The sequence below is a fragment of the Taeniopygia guttata genome, chromosome 30 (assembly GCF_048771995.1).
Source record: "Taeniopygia guttata chromosome 30, bTaeGut7.mat, whole genome shotgun sequence".
Lineage (NCBI taxonomy): Eukaryota > Metazoa > Chordata > Aves > Passeriformes > Estrildidae > Taeniopygia > Taeniopygia guttata.
Window position 1 is genome coordinate 6,873,692 of NC_133055.1, and position 21,098 is coordinate 6,894,789.

General features: G+C 52.0%; 1 protein-coding gene and 1 pseudogene across 1 annotated transcript; one reads left to right on the forward strand and one right to left on the reverse strand.

Annotated features, from left to right (window-relative positions):
- Positions 1–21,098, forward strand: part of LOC140680998 (uncharacterized) — a 61,653-nt pseudogene that overhangs the window by 17,555 nt on the left and 23,000 nt on the right.
- LOC140680907 (olfactory receptor 14C36-like) lies at positions 9,593–10,525 on the reverse strand. The gene has a single exon (XM_072919809.1). The coding sequence runs from the start codon at positions 10,523–10,525 to the stop codon at positions 9,593–9,595; it is 933 nt and encodes a 310-aa protein (XP_072775910.1).

The window sequence follows — 21,098 nt, forward strand, 5'->3', positions numbered from 1 at the left end:
GCCCTGCACAGCTCCTTGGGAGGCACGGCAGGAGCAGCACCCCGGGAGCCTCGGGAATGCCCCTCTGGGATCCATGGCACACACTCCCAGGGGCTGGAATTCCAGTTCCCAGACAGGAAAAGATGTCCCTGCCCTTGAAGGCAAAGCTCTTATGGAAGAGCCAAAAGCCAAGTGCAGCAGGATCCTACAGGGACATTTCACTGCCAGCCTTCATAACTTCACCCATGGTTGTCGTAGCTCATGGATTGGGAATTAAATCAGGGCAGGGTCATTGGTGGGAGCTGCCCTGGGTCAGTGGAGACACTGAGAGAGAAACAGAGCAGGCAAAGGAAGGCAGGAGAGAAAGGAGGTGTTTTGGTTTGGAATGACAGGTGTCTGCTAAGGAAGGCAGGGGCCTCTCCTGAAATGGAAAAATGTAAACTCTCTTTCTGAATTGTTATAAATTTGAAATTAAGGGGGGCTCTCAGGTAAAAATATGGGAGCAGGAATAACAGCTTTTTATTAGGAAAGAAAATGGAAATATGAACAATTCAGTGGACAAAAACAACACTGACCGAGTCAGAATACAACCTGACACTCTGTTGGACAGGGTGTTGGCCGCAGTCCAATTGGAATTGTGGCTGCAGTCCTCCTGCAGTGTCAAGTGTGATTCTGTTGGAGAAGTGATCCTGTAGAAAAGGGTGTCTTCTTCTAAAGAGGAAGAGGCAGCCCAGAAAAAGCTATGTTGGAGGGCCAGAATCTCAAATCTAGATGCAGGTAGGAATGCTTGGCTCCTCCCTCTGGGTGGAGCATCTCACAGTGGGATGTTACAGTTCTTATCAGTCATGCAGTGACATTCAATAGCCCATTATCAGCAGATGTCTCCCCTGAGGGGGGACTGATTGTGGAAGAGATAAGGAAAAACTGCCCACTTAACTCAGGACAACTGCCATACAGATGGCAAATAGAACACATCTTGCTTTTCAGTCTGGGACAGGAGGTCACACACAAAATCAGCTGAGAAGGCGGCACTCTGAAAAGCAAACCAGAACTGACAGAAAATGAATGGAACAGAAATCAATAATTCTGGAAGTTTTATTTACTATCAAAATAAATCACAACCACTCAGACCCACACAATCTTAATCCCACAACCACAAATTTAGATCTCACTTCTCCCGATCTCCTTCCAACCCCATCTCACCCTAGAGGCTGTGGAATTGAGTAATTTTTTGCATGGGACTGAGGTGGGAACCAGCCATTTTGAGGTGGAATTGAGCAATTTTGGGGCAAGATTGTGGGGTTTCCAGTGGGATTGAATAATTTTGAGGTGACAGAGCAATCCACCTTGGCATTTGGAGTGCAAAGATATGGAGAATACTACCAGATATCCCCCAAGAACCCACAAATCCTCCAGAATATGTCCCCAAACCATAAATTCCACCTCAAATACCTGTTAAATGGTGGGACTTTTGATATCCCTGGTCAATACTCTTTTTAGTCATTTTTCAGGTGTTTTTAAGTGATTAAGATATATCAGAAGAAAATTAGGGCCAAACCAAAACCAGAGGGCCCTTGAGCATCCCCTGGGCACTGGACAAAACAAACTCAGCAGAAATTAAACTTAACCCTCCATAAAATGCCTTGAGGAAGATTTGCTCTTCCCACAAGTTACTTGTGATGGAAACGCAAACAAATCCCAAACATTACTAAGCCAACAACAAGCAATTCTGTGGCAATTCCAAATTTCACCAGTTCCAGCACAGCTCCAACTCAGATGCTGGCAGGTTCCAAAAAAAGAAAAATGGAAATTTGGCCCAATACAGATTATTAAAAGGAAGGGAAAGCTCTGTGTAGCTGTCACAAAGGTGACAGGGACGAAGAAAATAATGATTCTCATATTTGGAAAAGCCCCCAAGCCTGTGAATTCAGGAGTTACTTCAGAATTTAGCTACTTGAGTTTGGCTTCTTGTAGGACTTTAGTAGCATTGTGTTCCTCACTGTGTGGTGAATGGTCCTTGTCAGTCTCACTGGTATCATTTGGTCCCTTTCCTCCAGTGATTTTAACAAACATTTCAGGGAAGGACAAGAAAATATTTTCTTTACACTGGACATCCACAACAGCCATTTTCCTCATAAGTTCTCCCAAAAGTCACTCAGAGGAAGCTGCATCCAAGTTTCCAAGAGTTCCTCCAGAAAGAGCCACAAGCTCGTCAGAGGAGGGAACCATGCTGTTGTCAAAGGCACTTGGGGTCAGACAGCAGTGCCCTGAACTCACAGTGCAAAATAATGTCTCAATCTGGCTAAAAAAATTGTTAGAGAGATGCCTCTGCCCCATTTAAGGTGCTAACGAGACCAAATCCAAGGTGGATTTTATTGAACAGTAAATATGAGGTAGAGAGAGACATGGAAAGAAAGATAAAATTGAGAGAAAGTAAGGGAGTGACAGGGACAGAGATCTCCCTCGGGGTGGGGCAAGTGTGACATTGTCCCCTGTGTGCTTGGCCTTCCCAGGGTGGGGGTTTTACACCTGAGCCAGTTTGGGTAAGGGGGGTGGTGTTCACCCCCCACCCCGAGCAGGGATGGCCTCACTGTTTCAGGTTACAGTGTCAGATGTAATCAAAAGTGTTTTCAGTCACCATCTCCATAAACTGTTATCAACAGGTGGGGCAGTGTTCTTTATCTCTTCCATGGCTCAGCCCTGATAACGCCCTCCAGGGGCCATCTTCTGTTAATGGGCCATTGAGTGCCACTGCAGGGCTGATAAAATTACATCATCCCATTGTGGGATGCTCCACCCAGGGGGAGGAACCAAGCATTCCTACCTGGATATAATCTCACCCTTGCAACACCACGACCACCTTGCCTACTGCATTCCCAGAGGACAAGAGCTCCATAACCACTACTGGACCTTCAGAGGAAGACCAGACCCTTCTACAGGTTCACTGCTTTGACAGAATCACGTTCATCACTCCAGCTGGACTGCAGCCACCATTTCATCAGACTGCTACCACCACCCTGAGCAACGGGGTGTCAGGTTATATCCTGACTCTGTCCGATTAAGCCAGTGTTTCTGTATCATTGCCTTGATCTTAATTTTCTTACTCAAATTTGATTCTGGCTTAGATTCTCCCCCTGGTTTGCCTTCCAACCAGGACAAAACTGAATGTGCTCATCCCTTGTTTTCCTCCCAAAACAGATTTTCCCATACCCAAATCTTCACAAAATGGAGAAGGAGGCAGGTGAGGAGGAAGTCAGTGCCCCTTTCCCCCTCTCTCCTGTTCCATCTCCCGGCCCAGCACGGCCCATGGCTGCAGGTCAGACCCGCTGCCGACGCTCTGCTGACGGGGACGCACTGGGGGGATCTCCTTACCCTTCCTTGTGGCACGGAGGCAAATCCCATCCTCTCCTTGTCCTTCCTCCCCCAGAGCAGGAGCTGATGATGGAGACCAGGAAGGACAAATCCCCGCAGCAGAACCTCGTGGAAGAGGCCGTTTTGAGCGACTCCACAGTGCAGGAATGCAACGGGGAGGAAAAGCCCTGGAGATCCCACAGAAGGAGGGGCTGCAAACCCAGCCCAAGGTGCTCTGAGGAGGAGAGACCCACCCTGTGCCAGGAAGGTGGGCAGAGCTTCAGCCAGAGCTCGGAGCTGGTGGTCTATGAGCAGCATCATGATGGGGAGAAGCCCTACAAGTGCTTGGAGTGTGGGAAGAGCTTCAAGCAGAGCAGCACCCTGATCCGCCACCAGATGATCCACACCGGGGAATGGCCCTACGAGTGTGGGGCGTGTGGGAAGGGCTTCAGCTGGAGCTCAGAACTCATCATCCACCATCGCATCCACACTGGAGAGAGGCCCTACGAGTGTCCTGAGTGTCAGAAGACGTTTCACACCAGCTCCCATCTCCTTGTACATCAGCGGATTCACACGAATGAGAGGCCCTTCCGCTGCCCTGACTATGGGAAGGGCTTCAAGCAAAACTCCAACCTTGTCAGGCACCGGCGCATCCACACTGGGGAGAGGCCCTACATGTGCCCCACATGTGGGAAGAGGTTTCAGAGCAGCTCAAATCTCCTCCTGCATGAGCGGGTCCACACCGAGGAGAAGCCCTTCCTCTGCTCTGACTGTGGGAAGGGCTTCAAGCAAAACTCGCACCTCATCAGCCACCGGCGCATCCACACTGGGGAGAGGCCCTACGAGTGTTCCCAGTGTGGGAAGAGCTTCACCCGGAGCTCTCACTTGACCCAACACCAACGGAGCCACCAGTGATGGAAGGTCTGTGAGTGCCCCAGCTGCCGGAGGAGCTTTGTGCACCTGTGGTAGATAGGGACAGGCGAACGGAAGATCACGGGATGTGATGGAAAGAGAGACCCTTCCCCCCTTCTCCCTGCCTCACGCTATCTACTAACTCCAAAGCATGTGACCACACCTGGCCCAGTAGTTTTCCACTCCCAACTAACCCTTGAGACCCCACAACCCCCCTCTGACGTACCAAAGACCCCCAAGACTATTTAAACCCATGAGATGAGATAATAAAGGCTTTCGATCGTCCACCACATTGGTGCCAGCGTCTTTTGTCGATAGCCCGAGCGGTCTGGAGGGGCCGGACCGCCGTGCTGCCCCTGGAACCAGGTCGCTGTTGTCTTTTATAAAGGCAACATATTTAGTGCCGAAACCCGGGAAGATTCGCTCGGGAAACGGGGTACGCCTGGACAGGAGCAGCGGCCGGAGCGGTCAGACCATATCTTGGCGCAGGGAGACGTCCCAGGATCCGCGAGCATCATGGACAGCATTGCCAGGGTCGTAAGTGCAATTCATAAACAGTGGTGTATCGAGTGTAAGCTCAAGGACTTTTATCTTGCTATAGCGAGGCTGCTTGAGCTTGGGGTGATTGAGCGTCCAGTGGATGTCTTACATCCGGAAATATGCGAAAAATGCACAGCCACGCTAGCCGAGGACACAAAATCCTCAGGCAGTGGCAAGAGCCTTAAAGCATGGGGCAAAGTAGAGAAAGCCCTGCGCAGGGCAATAGAAGAGCAGGAGACGTGGAGCGCGGTGCGTACCTGTTTATTAGTTACTCCCAAGCTCGGGGTGGGGGCGGGAACACAAACTGCCCCTGAGAACGATCTGCCCGGTATCGGGGACCCGGGGGGGCCCGGCGCGTCACCTCCTTCCCCGGATCAGAGCCCAATCCCTGCCGCGGAAACCCCCCGAGAAATCGCGGCTTCTCCGCCCGTCTCACCGCCGCCGCCGGTCAGCGATCCGTTGTCAGAAGTGCAGCAGAGCGCGGAATGTTTTTGGCAAGGGCTGGCGAAGGAAGCCAGAGACGCAGAAACCGCGGCTCGAGAAAACACCCTGGCCATGCCGCCTCCCTACCCTTTGAAAATGGCGCCAATCGCCGTGGAGAGGGGCGGGGCGCGAGTGGTCTCGGCGCGAAAACTCGAGAGCTGCGCGATTTCAGGAATGCGCATGCGCGGGAGAAAGAGGCGGAGAGCGGCAGAGAGCGCGGAGCCAATTGGCAGAGGCGCCTGATGCAGCTACCATATAAGGGAGAAACCTCCCCCTGCGGGAGGCAGGGCAAGCCGGGGGGGGCGGGAGCGGCGCCACCCCCGCGGGGAGGAGCGAGCTCGGAGCCGGACGAAAACGCACCGAGCCCCGGAAATGCGCTGGCATTCGACTTCCGGCTCGGAGTCCAGCAGCAGCTCCGCCAGCTCGGAAGAGCTGCCGGAAGCCGGCTGGGACTCTGAGACGGAGGAAACGGAGCCAACGCGATTTAAGACAAAACCGAGTAAAGCTCTAAGCCGCACCAAAAAACAACTACAATATGAACCAGCCCAGTTTACCAGCTGGGGAGAAACATCCTGTTGGGGCTGCGGGAGAAAAGGGCATCTCGCCAAGGAATGCAGGTCCCGGCCCCAGGGAAACGGGACAGGGAGGGGGCGTGCGGGCCGCACCCAGCCTCCTCCCGCCGGGAATACAAAACGGCCCATCTATGCCAACCCCCAGTGGGGCGGGGAGCCCTTATACCCCATACCCCCACAGGAGGCAGCCAGCTTCATACCCCCGCCAGCGACACAATTGCAGAGTCTCGCAACACAGCCTGCGGTACCTTCGTACCCACTACCACCGCAGACAGCGCCTGTGCCGCAGGGTCAGCAGGGGACGCCCCAGAACGGGATCCCTGGGTGGCCCTGGCCATGAAAATAGGGAAGGAGCCCCCGAAGGTGTGGGGGACATGCCGCCTTTATGGCAGTCAGGACCCCCACGTAATAGGGCTTCAGTTTCGGGCAGACACAGGAGCAGACTGCTCGATGTTCCCCCAAGCACTGTGGCCCCGACACTGGCAATGCAAAGAAGTCCCCCCAGTGAACGGAGTGGGAGGGCCGTCCCAAGCTTGGAAAAGCACCCAATTAGTAGCTATAACGCTTCATATAAAAAAGAGGACAGAATCAGGTGGTGTCCACTCAGGTCAATCAAACCTGACCTTCAGAACGAAATTAATGGAAAACTGTGAGTTTCAGTTTGCAGGACACGCTTGTGGACCGTCCCATGATGCATACACCCCTGCTCCAGAGGGAGATAACGGACCACCAAACCACCAGACAAAACCCGAGAGTCCCACACCGGTGAGACCCAGACATACACAGTGTCTTTGTGCAATTTTGCTGTTGGGGCTTGTGGCCGGAGGGCAAGCCAACCCAGGCCACTACCCTCACCAGCCATTTAGGTGGGTCATGCAACATCTTTCAAGTGACAAGGTGTTCAAAGAGGTTACCACAGCAAACACCCCATCCTTCATGTTCCACATAGCCAACCTGTTTAGAAGCTACCTTTCTAACCCTAAACGAAACCAAACCGAACCTGACTAACCCCTGTTAGCTTTGCTATGATATTAAACCCCCCTTTCTACGAAGGCGTTGCTTTAGACACCCCCTTCAGTTACTCCACAGCCAGTGCCCCCCACCAGTGCAGATGGGACACTCCCCGCAGAGGAATCACCCTGAGTCAAATCACAGGACAGGGCAGATGTTTTGGCAATGCAACCTTAGCAAAGCAGAAAGGCAACTTCTGCACTAAAGTTGTCAAGCCCAACAGAAAAAACAATAAGTGGGTGGTCCCATTCGCATCTGGGATGTGGGTTTGCCAGCGATCCGGAGTGAGTCCTTGTGTGTTCCTTGCCAAATTTAATGACTCTATCGATTTCTGTGTCCAAGTTCGAATTGTTCCTAGGGTCCTGTACCACTCAGACGAAGAGATATACCACCTTCTCGAGGAACCTGACAGACTCCACGAAAGAGAAATAATCACAGGTATAACTATCGCAATGCTGCTCAGCCTGGGAGCAGCTGGCACAGCCACGGGTGTCTCAGCCATTGCAACCCAACAGCACGGACTCTCTCAGCTGCAAATGACCATCGATGAAGACCTGCAGAGGATCGAGAAATCCATCTCCTATCTAGAGAAATCAGTCTCTTCGCTTTCAGAAGTAGTTTTAGAAAATAGGCGAGGACTGGACCTCTTGTTCATGCAACAAGGAGGACTGTGTGCAGCCCTGAAAGAGGAGTGCTGCTTTATGCAGATCACACAGGAGTTGTTAAAGACTCCATGGCAGAGCTCCGAGATAGACTGGCTCAGAGAAAGAGAGACAGGGAAACCCAACAGAGCTGGTTTGAATCCTGGTTCAATCAATCACCTTGGCTCACCACTTTAATTTCCGCCCTGGTAGGTCCACTGGCAATACTGCTTTTAGCTGTTACAATAGGACCATGCCTGCTGAACGAACCAGTCTCGTTTGTTCAGGCCCGTCTAGAGCGGATGAACATTCTGTTCGTAGGCCAGCAACAAATACTGTAAACCAAAAACTGCAAACACAGTCAGTCGCAAAAGCCTTCGAGACTCGCCTTGCGAAAATTACTCATGTTTACCAAACCAACCTTTCCTCAACAAGTTACAAGTTTGTACCTCACTCCAGTGCCTATATCTACGACTACCTCATTTTATATATGATAAGGGGAGGGGAGATGTGGTAGATAGGGACAGGCGAACGGAAGATCTCGGGATGTGACGGAAAGAGAGACCCTTCCCCCTTTCTCCCTGCTTCACGTTATCTATTAACCCCAGAGCATGTAACCACACCTAACCCAGTAGTTTTCCACTCCCGACAAACCTAGAGACCCTACCAACCCCCCTCGACGTAGCAAAGTCCCCCAAGACTATTTAAACCCATGAGATAAGATAATAAAGGCTTTCGACCGTCCACCACATTGGTGTCAGCGTGTGTCGTTAGCCCGAGTAGCCCGGGCGAGGCCGGGCTGCCGTGCTGTCTTCTTGCAACCAGGTCGCCGTTGTCTCTCATGAAGGCAGCAGAGTCCCCGTGACACTGGGTCCTGGTGGAACCACAGAGGCCATGGTGACACTGCAGGGCCTCGTGGAGCCGAGGGGTTTCACCATTGTGACACTGCGAAACCAAAGAGAGCACTGGGAGAGTCCAGGGCCCAATGGAACCAAGGGGCCATTCTGACACTGCGGGGCCTCATGGAACCAAGGGGACATTGTGACACTGCAGGACCTTGTGTAACCAAGGGGCCACTGTGACACTCTGGGGCCTCCAGGAATCTGGAACGCCGTTGTGACACTGTGTGGCCTCAAGGAAACAAGGAATCCATTGTGACTCTGAGGGGACTTGTGGAAGCACAGAGAGCATTGTGACAGTGTGGGACCTCATGTGACCATGGGGCCTTTGTGCCACCCTGGGGCCCCATGGAACCGAGGGGCCACTGTGAAACTGCGGCACCAACGAGAACATTGTGACACAGTGAAGCCCCATGGAACCAAGGAGTCCATTGTCACATTTTGGGGCCCCATGGAACCAAGGAGCCCAGTGTGACAGTGCAGGGCCTGGTGCAACCAAAGGGACATTGTGACACTGAAGGGACACATGGAACCAAGGACATCTTTGCAGATGACACCAAGCTGGATGTGAGTGTGGATCTGCTGGAGGGTAGGAGGGCTCTGCACAGGGCCCTGGAAACGCTGGATCCAGGTCCCAAACCCAACAAGGTGAGGTTTAACAAGTCCAAGTGCCGGGTCCTGCACTTTGGCCACAACAACCCCTGCAGCGCTACAGACTGGGGACAGAGGGGCTGGACAGCAGCCAGGCAGAAAGGGACCTGCAGGGACTGATGGACAGCAGGCTGGACATGAGCCAGCCGTGTGCCCAGGTGGCCAAGAAGGCCAATGGCTCCTGGCCTGGATCAGGAATGGTGTGGCCAGCAGGACCAGAACTGCTGTGCCAGCACTGATCTGCTCCCAGCCCTGCACACAGACATTGCTGCTGCAGCTCCAGAGAAGGCGACAAAAGGGCATCTCTGCAAAAAACTTTGCTGGGACATCCTTGAGTTCCTTTAAAGCCACTGAGAGCACAGCCCCTCATTGACACAGTCTGTGGCCACAGGGAAGGTGGAGATAATCAAAATCAGAAATGGCACAAAAATGACATTTGTTGTGGACAATATTCAAAAGGTAAAACAAAGGAGAAAAAATCTCACAACTAATTCAACAAGAAATATCAAAGAAGACTTTTATTGCAAGTAATTTGCAGAAACTGGCCAGCAGTTTAATGTTCCTGAAAGCATCCAGTCATCAGTGCCCACACTGCAGCCTTGAGCTCCTGGTTCCTCAGGCTGTAGATGAGGGGGTTCAGGGCTGGAGGCACCACCGAGTACAGAACTGACAGGGCCAGATCCAGGGATGGGGAGGACATTGAGGGAGGCTTCAGGTACGCAAATATTACAGTGCTGACAAACAGGGAGACCACGGCCAGGTGAGGGAAGCAGGTGGAAAAGGATTTGTGCCGTCCCTGCTCAGAGGGGATCCTCAGCACAGCCCTGAAGATCTGCACATACGAGAAAACAATGAACACAAAACAACCAAATCCCACAGACACAGTAACAGCAATGAGCCCAAGTTCTCTGAGGTAGGATTTGGAGCAGGAGAGCTTGAGGATCTGGGGGATTTCACAGAAGAACTGTCCCAGGGCATTGCCATGGCACAGGGGCAGGGAAAATGTATTGGCTGTTTGCAGCAGTGAATAGAGAAAGGCACTGGCCCAGGCAGCTGCTGCCATGTGGGCACAAGCTCTGCTGCCCAGGAGGGTCCCGTAGTGCAGGGGTTTGCAGATGGACACGTAACGGTCGTAGCACATGATGGTCAGCAGGAAATACTCTGCTCCAACAAAGAAGAAAAACAGAAAAACCTGAGCAGCACATCCTGCGTAGGAGATGGTGCTGGTGTCCCAGAGGGAATTGTGCAGGGCTTTGGGGACAGTGGTGCAGATGGAGCCCAGGTCGCTGAGGGCCAGGTTGAGCAGGAAGAAGAACATGGGCGTGTGCAGGTGGTGGCCGCAGGCTACGGCGCTGATGATGAGGCCGTTGCCCAGGAGGGCAGCCAGGGAGATGCCCAGGAAGAGGCAGAAGTGCAGGAGCTGCAGCTGCCGCGTGTCTGCCAGTGCCAGCAGGAGGAAGTGGCTGATGGAGCTGCTGTTGGACATTTGTTGTGGCTGAACTTGGGCACCTGTTCATGGAGAAAGGACAGGGACAAGTCAGGAGAGGCTGCTTGGAGCCAAATCTGGGCTATTCCCTGCAGACTGTCTCGCTGGGACTCACCCACCCTTGTTCCTGCTCTGGGAAAACCTTCACCCAGGTCCCTGCCTGAACTCCAGTTGTGCTGGCTGAGTGTGCCAGGAGCAGCCAGGCCTGTGTGTGGGGGCTCTCAAGAAGCCATCCCTGCACTGCTGCCCTGGGTTTGTGACCATGTGGCAGAGGGACCAGGCTGGATATTCAGGATTTGTCACAGGAATCACTCCTAATGCAGAAAAGTGCAGTACTTCACTTGATATCATCTCTACTCACACTTCTAAGGCAAACAGATGGCAGGAGATGATTTTAGGAATTGTTTTCCTATCCACACACCATTCCTGGCCCTCTGAAGTCAGAAATCCCCAGCATTCCTGCTGCACTCAGAGTTTGCCACTGAGAGATGTGAGAGGCAAAGGATTCCCTGTGGCTGAGGGCAGGTGAGGGGCTGGATGGGTTTGTTTCCCCCAGCACTGCTCTGCTCAGCCCCCTCTGCTTCCCTGAGCATCTCCCTGGGCCTGGACATCCCCTCCTGAGAGGTGCCTTGTCCCTGCCAGTGATCACAGAGCCCATCCCACCCTGTGTGCCCTCGGCCCGGCCCTACAGAAACCTGCCTGTGTGCAGGGCCCTGGCTGGGGCAGGCTCTGTGTGCAGCTGGGCAAGGGCAGCTCAGGAGAGCCCTGCTGGGCCCTGCAGAGGTGATGCTGCTGCTGTCCAGGGCTGAGGAGTGGCTGAAGGCCCTTTGGGAGGCTCCCAGCAGAGACACTGACCACCCAAAGTCACAGTTCTGGAGTCTCTGTAAATATTCAAACATTCCTTTGATGATCCTGTGTGTCCCTTTCAACTCAGAATGTTCTGTCATTCTGGGATTACAATTCCTGTTCATCTTCTCTCATCCCCCTGTTGTTTATAATCAAAATAGAAAAAAAAACCCCTTGCAACAGTGTTAGAACAGTAAAGTAAAAACCAGACCTTTATTGGAAGCTTCCACGTGTCCCAGCTGAAATGGAGCATACCCAGCCCCTGATGTAAACAATTTATTAAGGTCGATTATTTAGGATATTTAACAGGAACATCCAGTAGGAAATTCAGTTGCCCCAGTTATACACCCCTGGTTCAACCCATTGGAGTAGGTCCAAGGGCTTCTTTGCCTGAGTTTTTGTTATCTCTGTTCACATTCAAAAACCAAAATGTTCTTGTAGGTCCATCTTCCTGATAATAAGACTATATAGTATTAATGTATTTAGACAGTCAGCTTATTGTTCTAAAATCTAAGAGAAAGGCAAGAAAACATAATTGATTTAATTAAGGATTATAATTATATTAAGTATATAATAGTAGTTTAATAGAGTTGAGAATTTAATACAGTTAGGTAAGGATTACAGATTTATAAGCATATAATAGTAATTTACAGAACCACAAATATATTAAAAATATATGAAAAGCAAAAATCTTTTTGTCACCACCCCAACTTTCCCATCCTTCCCCAAGGAGAAAATTGAAAACACTCTCAGGAAATCTCCTGATCTTTACAGCAATCCCAGGCTTACCTTCTTTGGGAAGCGCCCTCCGGAGCTGTGCCCAGGCTGGTCTGGAGCTGGGAGCAGCCCTGCCCCACCCAGCCCCTCTCAGCAGCAGCACCTGCCCTGCTCAGGGTGGCTCCTTCCCCCCACAGCTCCTGGCCAGTGCTGGGAGCAGCTCCAGGGCCGGCTGAGAGCTGTCCCTGGCAGGCAGCAGAGTCCCTGGCCCAGCACAGCGCCCTGGGCTGCAGGACCCTGCTCTGCAGGACAGCCCTGGGCACCCCTGGCTGCTCTGCACAGGAGATGAGCAGAGAATGCACTCACAGGGGCTGTGGGCATTGGGATGTTCCAGCTTTAGGAGATCACTCCAGGAGCTGCAGCTGCATTGTCCTGCAGCCAGAGGTTCCTGTGCCAAGGGCTGGCAGTGATTCTGCCCCAGGCACTTCTCAGCCCCTTCCCAGCCCTGACTGATTGAAGCTCTCTGTGCCTCTGTGCTGTGCCCGGGCTGGATGCAGGCAGTGCCCCAGCCCTGCTGGGCTGGGAGAAGAGCTGCTCAGCAAGAGAAATGTGCTTTTGAAGCTCTGCTTGGTTACCAGGATCACCCTCTGTGCCAGGAGCCCGGCCCAGCTCAGCAGCACAGACACAGCACAAGGACTTTAATGACCCTCTGGGGCTTTGTGCTCAGGCCCTGAACATCAGGCCCTGAGAGGGAGCTGCAGAAACCTCTCCAGAACTCCAGGTCACAATCCAACTCCAAAGTTTCTTGGACTTTTAATGGGTCCCACTGAGGGACACGACTGAGAAAGTGTCCCCAGGCCCCAGGCAGAGCAGAGAACTGGAGGCACTGATGACAGGTGGGGACAAAGAGAAGCCAAGTCTTGGTGCCCTGGGGCACAGCAGGGTCTGTGCCATCAAGGGCTGGGAGGAGACACCTTGTCCTGAGGCCCTGGGGCCTCCTGGCACAGCCCCAGCCAGGCTGGGCACTGTCACCCCCTGGTCCTGCCCTCAGCATCCCCCCCTAGCCCACATCCCAGTGGCCTCAAGGATCTGCTGGAAGGAGTCCCTGGGGAGCCTTGGCCAGGAATGGCCCTGGGGGCTCCTTCATGCTCCCAGGGATTGCAGGTTGTTCAAAGGACTTTGGCTTTGGCTTTTGCCTTGGAGTCTCTGAGAGCTTATTGCAATACTGGCCTCCAATTATCTGCTGTAATTAGTCCCTGGAGAGGCTTTGTCAGGAACAACACTCAGTGGGGCTCATGAATGCTTCAAGGTACTTCAGTTCTTGTAAGGTACTTGGTGTTTCCCTTTTAAACCAGACTCTGTGAGAGGTTTGTGCAATCATGGCCCCAATTATCTGCTTTAATGAGTCCCTTGAGAGCTTTGTACTGACACTCAGTGGAGCTCATTAATACTTTTAGATACTCAACTTTTTTCAGATACTTTGGATCTTCTTTTCCACACTGAGAGGTTTTTGTGCCATTTTGAGTCTCTGAGAGGTTTTTGTGCCATCCTGGCCTCCAGTTCTCTCCTCCAAAGAGTCCATAAGGAGCCTGTGTTTGGGATGGACCTCAGTGGGATCTATTAATGCATTGAGACATTTTGGGTGTTTGCTCTTGATTTTATCTCCTGGAAAAGTTTGTGCAATCTCCTCTCAGGCCCTGAGGTTCCAGGTCTAAGCTCTAAATGCACCACGGGGCTCATTAGGATCAAGGAAATCCTGACAAACCATGGCTCTGCCTTGATTTCCCTCTGCTCTCGGGCAGTTCATCAGGAAGTTTCTGTAGTGGTTTTGGTTCATCTGTTTTGAGATTTCTTGGGCAATGCATCAATTAGTGTGGTGGGTTCAGTGTTGGCTAATTACCAGTGCACTCACTAGAATATACTTACTCATTTCCTGCTGTGAGGTAGGATAAGGAGAAAGGGAAAGTGGGATCAAAACTTTAAAACAGCATAAAGGAAAGTTTATTAGCAGTAACTAAAAGAAAGAGTAATAAGAATCAGCACAAAACTTTCAGAACACTCTTCTTCTCGCCACAACTTTTTCTTCCTTATTGACAACGTAAGGAGACAAAACCTAAAATTTTCAGTCAGTTTATCACCTCTAGAATAGTCCTGCTTCACTTCACTTAGGGAGAGGAGTCTCTTTTTCTTGCTATGGAGACTTCTCCATAAGGAAACAGTTCTCTTGTGGCTCTCAAGTTCCATGAATAGCAGCCACTCGAAAAAGTGTAATAGTGAAATCCCTGCCATTTTTTCACAGCTTTTCCCACAGCTGTGTTTATGGGCCATGTCAGTTTATGGGGTATTAGTTTAAAGATGAGTTGTTCAAGACCAGAGGTTCTCTTCAACTGCTTCTGAAATCATCTCTGGGAACAGAGGTCTTCTTCTCTCCCTGAGGGCACAGGGTCTCATCACTCTTCTCTCTTTCTCTGTTCAAACTTCTCCTGGGATCACAGCTACTTCAACATTTGCTTACTTTAGCATGGAGGACTTTGCTGAAACAAGTCATCTCCCCATACTTTCCAATGCCTTATAGGGAAAAAGAGATTCTGATGTATCAATGACATCCTTCTCCATAGCTTTACCAGAGATTTCCACCCCAAGATCAAGGCATCTCCTCATCCCTCCCATCTGGGACTCAACTTCCTCTTCACTGATCTCGGTGTCTTCTGTGTGCCTGCCCTGTGTCATTTTCTCTCACTGGAGGGAGGATGGCAGCACTGGCAGAGTCAATATCTGCCCGGGGCTGCAGATGGTTCCATGAGCCCCTCCGGGCTTGGTGGCCAATTCTAATTTTGGCCATGGTTCCTGGACATGAAGACCAGTTCTTTTCCATAGGAATGAAGGAACAGAGCCCCACTGTTTTAGGGGCAAATGAGAGGTGACCACCAGAGGACAAGGCCAGCCAGAGCTGCCAGATTCTGTTCTTAGAGATACCCTTGAATATAGGAAATTTTTTAGGCAGAGTGTCAGTTTTGGCAAGGGGCATCAGAAAAGACAGACGGTTCTTTTCCATACAAAGGAGAGCACGGAGCCCCATTGCATCAGGAGCTGATGAGAGGCAAGCATTGACATCCCAAGATCAGCCAGACCTGTCAGGTGGTCCCTGGCAGGCCAAGCCACCCAGACCTGTTCCATGTTCCCTCACTTCCATGGGGCCCCTCAGTGTCCCAATGGTCCCTCGCTTCCAGGAGGCCCTGAGGTGTCACAATGCCCCCTTGGTGACACCAGGCCCTGAAGGGTCGGAATGGTCTCCATGGTTCCATCAGGCCCCACAGAGTCATAATGGTCTCTGGGTCCATGAAGCCCCGCGGTGTCACCATGGCCCCTTGGTTCCATGGGCTCCAGTGGTGCCACAATGATCCCCTTGGTTCCATGAGGTGCCCAGAGTGTCACAGTGATCTCCATGGGAAGGAAAGAACCGAGCCCCAGTGTGGCAGGGGCAGCCACCAGAGGCCAAGGCCAGCCAGACTGGATGGTACTGGCAGATTTTGGCTGGGAGGAACCCTTGGATATAGAGAATTTTGGGGGTGGATCCCCAGTTTCAGACATAGACATCCAGAGGAGAAGGATGATTCTTTGCACAGGAAGGAATGGACTGAACACCAGTGTTTGAGGGGCAGATCAAAGGCAGCCACCAGAGGCCTATGCCAGCCAGACCTCTCTGTCTTGGTAGCTTTTGTCTGAAAGCAACCCTTGGATATAGGGAATTTGGGAGGTGGAATCCCAGTTTTGGCCATTACTGCATAGGTAAGAGGGAGGGTTCTTTTTTGTAGGAAGGAACTCACAGAAACCAAGTGTTTCAAGGTGGGTGAGAGGCAGCTCTCAAGAGGCCAAGGGCAGCCAGACCTGTCTGTCCTGGCTGATTTCACTTGGGAGCAATCCTTGGCTGTATGGAGTTTTGGAGGTGAAATCCCAGTTTTGGCCATGGGCGCCTGCTCAGGATGGATGGTTTTTTCCTATAGGAAAGAGAAATACAAAGTCCAAGTCTTCTGGAAGAAGATGAGAGGTGGCCACCCTTAGGCCAAGCCAGCCAGACCTGTCTCTCCTGGCACCTTTTGTCTAGGGGCTGTCCTTGGACACAGGGCATTTTGGAGGTGGAATCTCAGCTTTGGCTGTGTGTGCCTGGACAGGAAGTAGAGTTCTTTTGATTAGGAAGGAAAGCACACAGCCCCAGTGTTTCAGAGGCACATGAATGCCAGCCCTCAGAAGCCAAGGCCAGCCAGACTTGTCAGTCCTGGCAGGTTCTGTCTGGGAGCTATCCTTGCATATAGGGAATTCTGAAGGCAAAACCCCAGTTTTGGCCATGGGTGCCTGGTAGAGATGGATGGGTTTTTTTCCCATAAGAAAGAAAAGCACATGGTTCCAGTGTTTGAAAGGAAGATGAGAGGTGGCCCCCGAGTGGCCAAGCCTGCCAGAGCTGTCTCTCCTGGCAGATTTAATCTGGAAACAATCTTTGCAGTTAAGAAAATTTGCAGAAGGAATCCCACTTTTGGCCATAGGCCCCTGGAGGAGAAGGACAGTTCTCTCCCATGGAAGGAAAGCCCAGAGCCCCAAGGCTTCAGGGGCAGATGAGAAGTATCCCTTGACATGCCAAGGTCAGCCGGACCTGTCAGGTGGCCCCCCAGAGGCCCAGCCAGCCAGACGTGTTCCATGTTCCCTTGGTTCCTGTCCTAGGGTGACTGTTATGGTGTTTGTATCTCCAGTCGTGTGTTCTGTTTACGTTTGATATTATGTTCTGTGCTTTCAGAACTGACTCTGAAAGTGAAGGTTTGTTTTGCCGTGTTATCATCTGGTTCACCTCCCCCCATGGTCTGCTGTCTAAAAAAGGCTAGGGCTGGCTGGCTTTTGCTTTGCTTGCTTGCTTGCTTTGATTGCTTTGCCTGCTTTGCCTGCTTTCTTGCTTTGCTTCCTAGTTAGGTTAAGCAGTCCAATTCTTTCCCTGGACTGTTGCTTTTTCCTTTCCTCTTTCTGAATATCATCCAACCTGCTCTGGACTGGGATCTGGGAAACACCAAGGAACACCAGGAGCCTGCATTTTGTGATCTGCAGCAGCCATCCCCAGTGCTGGAGAGCAATCCCCAGTGCCCAGACCCGGGCGACCACTCCCAGGAAAGACTTTCTGGATTTGTTCATCTCTTCAGAGTGGTGAAAGAGTTTTGTTGTCATCTGGTGTTGCTAATTGTTTTGGTGCTGGGGAGTGCTTTGTTTGTTGAATATACAGGTTATTTTCCACTTCCCTCTCAGAGGAAATTTTTCCCTGAACCAGGTGGGTGGGGAGGGGCCGTAGGGGTTTATTTCCTGGGGGCTCCTTTCAGAGGGTTTTCCCCAAATTTGCCCTAAACTAGGACATTGGGTTAAAAGGGAGAATAATTTAGGTGTCATTTCTTGGTTGGATACTTTTAAAAGACCTTGTAACAAGATATATTTGGCCATTTTGTGACTTGCTAATGAAAGACTGCAAAACTCACAGTTGTAAGGCTGCAACACTGATAAGAAACAAGAAGCACCTGAGTTTGAACACGAACTATGGTCTCAAGTACCTTCAATCCTGACCAGGACACAGAAAAACAAGCAGAGAACCCACACAGAAGGCCTGGCAGTGTGACAACAGACCATTGGTTTCACTGAGCCCCACAGTGTCACGATGGTCCCCTTGGCTCCACGAGGCTCTGAAGTGCCACAGAGGCCCTTTAGTTTCACAAGGCCTCAAAATGTAGAAATGTTCTCCATGGTTCATGAGGCCCTGCTGGGTCACAATGGACCTTTGGTTCCATGATGCCCCAGAGTGACACAGTGGTGACACAATTGGACCCTTCATCCCACGGAGACCCACAGTGTTCACTGTAGTCTCCTTGATTCCATGAGGCCCTGCCATGCTCTCATGGCCCCTTGGTTCCAGTGGGTCCCAAAGCGTCAGAACAGTCTCCATTGTTCCATGAGGCCCCAGAAAGTCACTGTGCTCCCCTTGGTGCCACAGGGCCCCACAGTGTAACAATGGGCTCTTGGCTCCATGAGGTGCCACGCTGTGTCACAATGGCTCATGGTTCCATGAGACCGCACAGTTTAACAATGATCCCTTGGCTCCATGAGGCCTTGCTGTGTCACAATGGACTTGGGGTTCCATGAGCTTTCCTACTGCCAAAAACAGTCTCCCTGGTTCCACAGTGTCACCATGGTCCCTTTGTTCCATGAGGTTCCATAGCAGAGCCTTGGTTCCATGGCCACCTTGGTTCTGTGTGACCTTGCAGTGTCACAATGGACTTCTGGTTCCACGAGGCCTTGCTGTGTCACAATGGCCCCTTAGTTCCAAGAGGCTTCTCAGGGTCACAATGATCTCCTTGGATCCGTGGTATCAGAAATCACAAAGGCAAATGCATCTTGCCAAGAGATGAAACACAGCAGACAGGGAAGATGTGAAAAGTGAGTGTGTAAAGGCCTTTTAATTCACAGCTCCCACAGAGAGCTTTGGGGCTCACAGATGGACAGAGATGGTTCTGCTCACCCCTCTGTCCAAAGCGGGGGTAACACACGCTGCTGCAGGTGCTTGGGTTGGTCTCTGCAGGTCCAGGTGGATGCCAAACCTGCTCTTCACAGCCTTCTCCCTTCCCCTGCCCCTCTGCCAAGTGCAGCGGGTCTCAAGAACTGAAAGGAGCACAGAGAGCCAAAGGGGGACACTTGCACCTGCCTCACTGGGAGCTCCCTGGGAAGCACTTTCCTTGAGAAGCAAGCCCCTGTCCTCCAAAGGCATTTCCCCAAATGTGCAGCTTTTCTGCTCAACACCAACACACCCTTAGGAAACGCTGGCAAGGCTGAAGGCCTTCATGTCCTTTCAGGACAGGCACTCCAGCTCTAGCTCCTATTCCCCCAAGTGCCTTTCCAGGTGGAGGCTCAGACGTGCAGCCCCAGGCCCTCTACAAACACAAGCTGCTCAGTGCCTCTTCACCTGCCTCAACTCCTGCCTGCGCCCACAGCACCAAGACCAGGCTGTTCCCAGCCAGAGCCCAGAGCCCTGCTCCCGCAGGACGCTCTTGCCAGCACCTTCCAGGCCTCTCTGCTGTGCACACAGCACTTTTCATGCCCACTCCCAACAGGCTCTGGAAGGCAGAGCACAGCCTGGCTGCCTCTGCCACCAGCACAGCCCAAACACAGGCGGAGGAAGAAGCAGCAGGGGCTGTTTTGTGGCCATGCCCAAGAGAGACTGGAAGGGTGCCCTCCCTCTGCTCTCACTTGCTTGGCTTTCTGACTGGCTCTGAGCCTGGGGCTGCCATTCCTCACTTGTGGGGACCAGAACCACAGCCGGGATCCCGGCACTGCCTGACAGCGCTCCGGGCACTGGCAGGGTCGCGCGTCCCAGTCTCGGGCACCGCGCTGCTGCTTCCTTTGCCCTCAGGCACACCCAAAGCTCCCTGCTAAGCCTGGATGGTCGCTGGTTCTGCCCTCTCCCTGATCCTGTGCAGGGATGGAGCACTGCTGAGCTTTCAGGAAGCTATTCCTGAAAACTTCCAGCATTCCAAGCTCCTTTGCCCTTTGTGGAAGCTTGCCATGGAATCCCTCACAGCTGCCTTCAGAGCATACTCAGCTTGGCTCTTCCAAATTCCAGGGGCTCCAGGCTGCTCAGCAAGATCTGCAACTCCACAGGGTTGTGGAACTGCACCTTCAGCACAGGCACCTCTCCAGCCTGATCTGCCCTCGTTCTGTGTGTGTGTGCACAGAACACGGCGTGGAAGAGAACAGCAGCAGGGGCCTGTGTGTCCCAGGGCCCGGGATTTGTGCCGCTTCAGCTCCACAGAGATGCAGGTAAGGGGGAGAAACCAAACTGTTTATTAATAAAAGGGAAAAGGAAGGGATGAGATGGGGGCCAAAAAAAGGGAATGGGCAGCGTTTGAGGGCTGGAGGGAGGGAGCTGTCAACAGGGAGGGGGAAGGCAGCAGCTATGGGAGCTTGCAGCAGGCACAGCTGTGGCCAGCATCAGGTGTGCCTGGAGCTCCAGTGACATTGAGTCCTGCTGCTCTCTTCACTGTCTCCTGGTACTCTGCTTGGGACCCTGGTTCTCTGAATCCAGCAGATGACCTTAGTTCTGCACATCTTTGTCCAAAAACTGCCTGAATTTCCAGGTTAGTGGAGGATGGGCTGTCATCTTCGCTTATGGCTTCAAGGGCTGGAAGACAGATAAACAACCACAGTCCGAGACCAGGGGCTGTGTAACATCACAGGGGCTGTGTGACATCACAGGTCCTGAGTGACATCACAGAAACATTCATGTGACATCACAGAATGCTGTGTGACATCACAGAGAGCTGTGTAACATCACAGGGGCTGTGTGACATCACAGAGAGCTGTGTGACATCACAGAACCTGTGTGACATCACAGAGAGCTGTGTGACATCACAGAACCTGTGTGACATCACAGGGGCTGTGTGACATCACAGAGAGCTGTGTGACATCACAGAACCTGTGTGACATCACAGAGAGCTGTGTGACATCACAGAACCTGTGTGACATCACAGGTGCTGTGTGACATCACAGGTCCTGTGTGACATCACAGAGAGCTGTGTGACATCACAGAACCTGTGTGACATCACAGGGGCTGTGTGACATCACAGGTCCTGTGTGACATCCCAGAGAGCTGTGTGACATCACAGAGACGTGCATGTGACATCACAGAGAGATGTGTGATGTCACAGAGATGTCAGTGTGACATCACAGAGATGTCTGTGTGACATCACGGAGATGCCAGTGTGACATCACTGAGAGCTCTGTGACATCACAAAAAGCTGTGTGACCTCATAGTGTCAGTGTGACATCACAGTGATGTCCAAGTGACATCACAGAGAGCTGTGTGATGTCACACATATGTCAGTGTGACATCACAAAGAGTTGTTTGACATCACAGAGGTGTCTCTGTGACATCACAGATACCTGTGTGACGTCAAAGATGTGTCCATGTGACGTCACAGAGATCTGTGTG

Bases quoted from the DNA above. Each gene is read 5' to 3' on its own strand.
- LOC140680907 (XM_072919809.1), bottom strand. From the start codon at position 10,525: ATGTCCAACAGCAGCTCCATCAGCCACTTCCTCCTGCTGGCACTGGCA.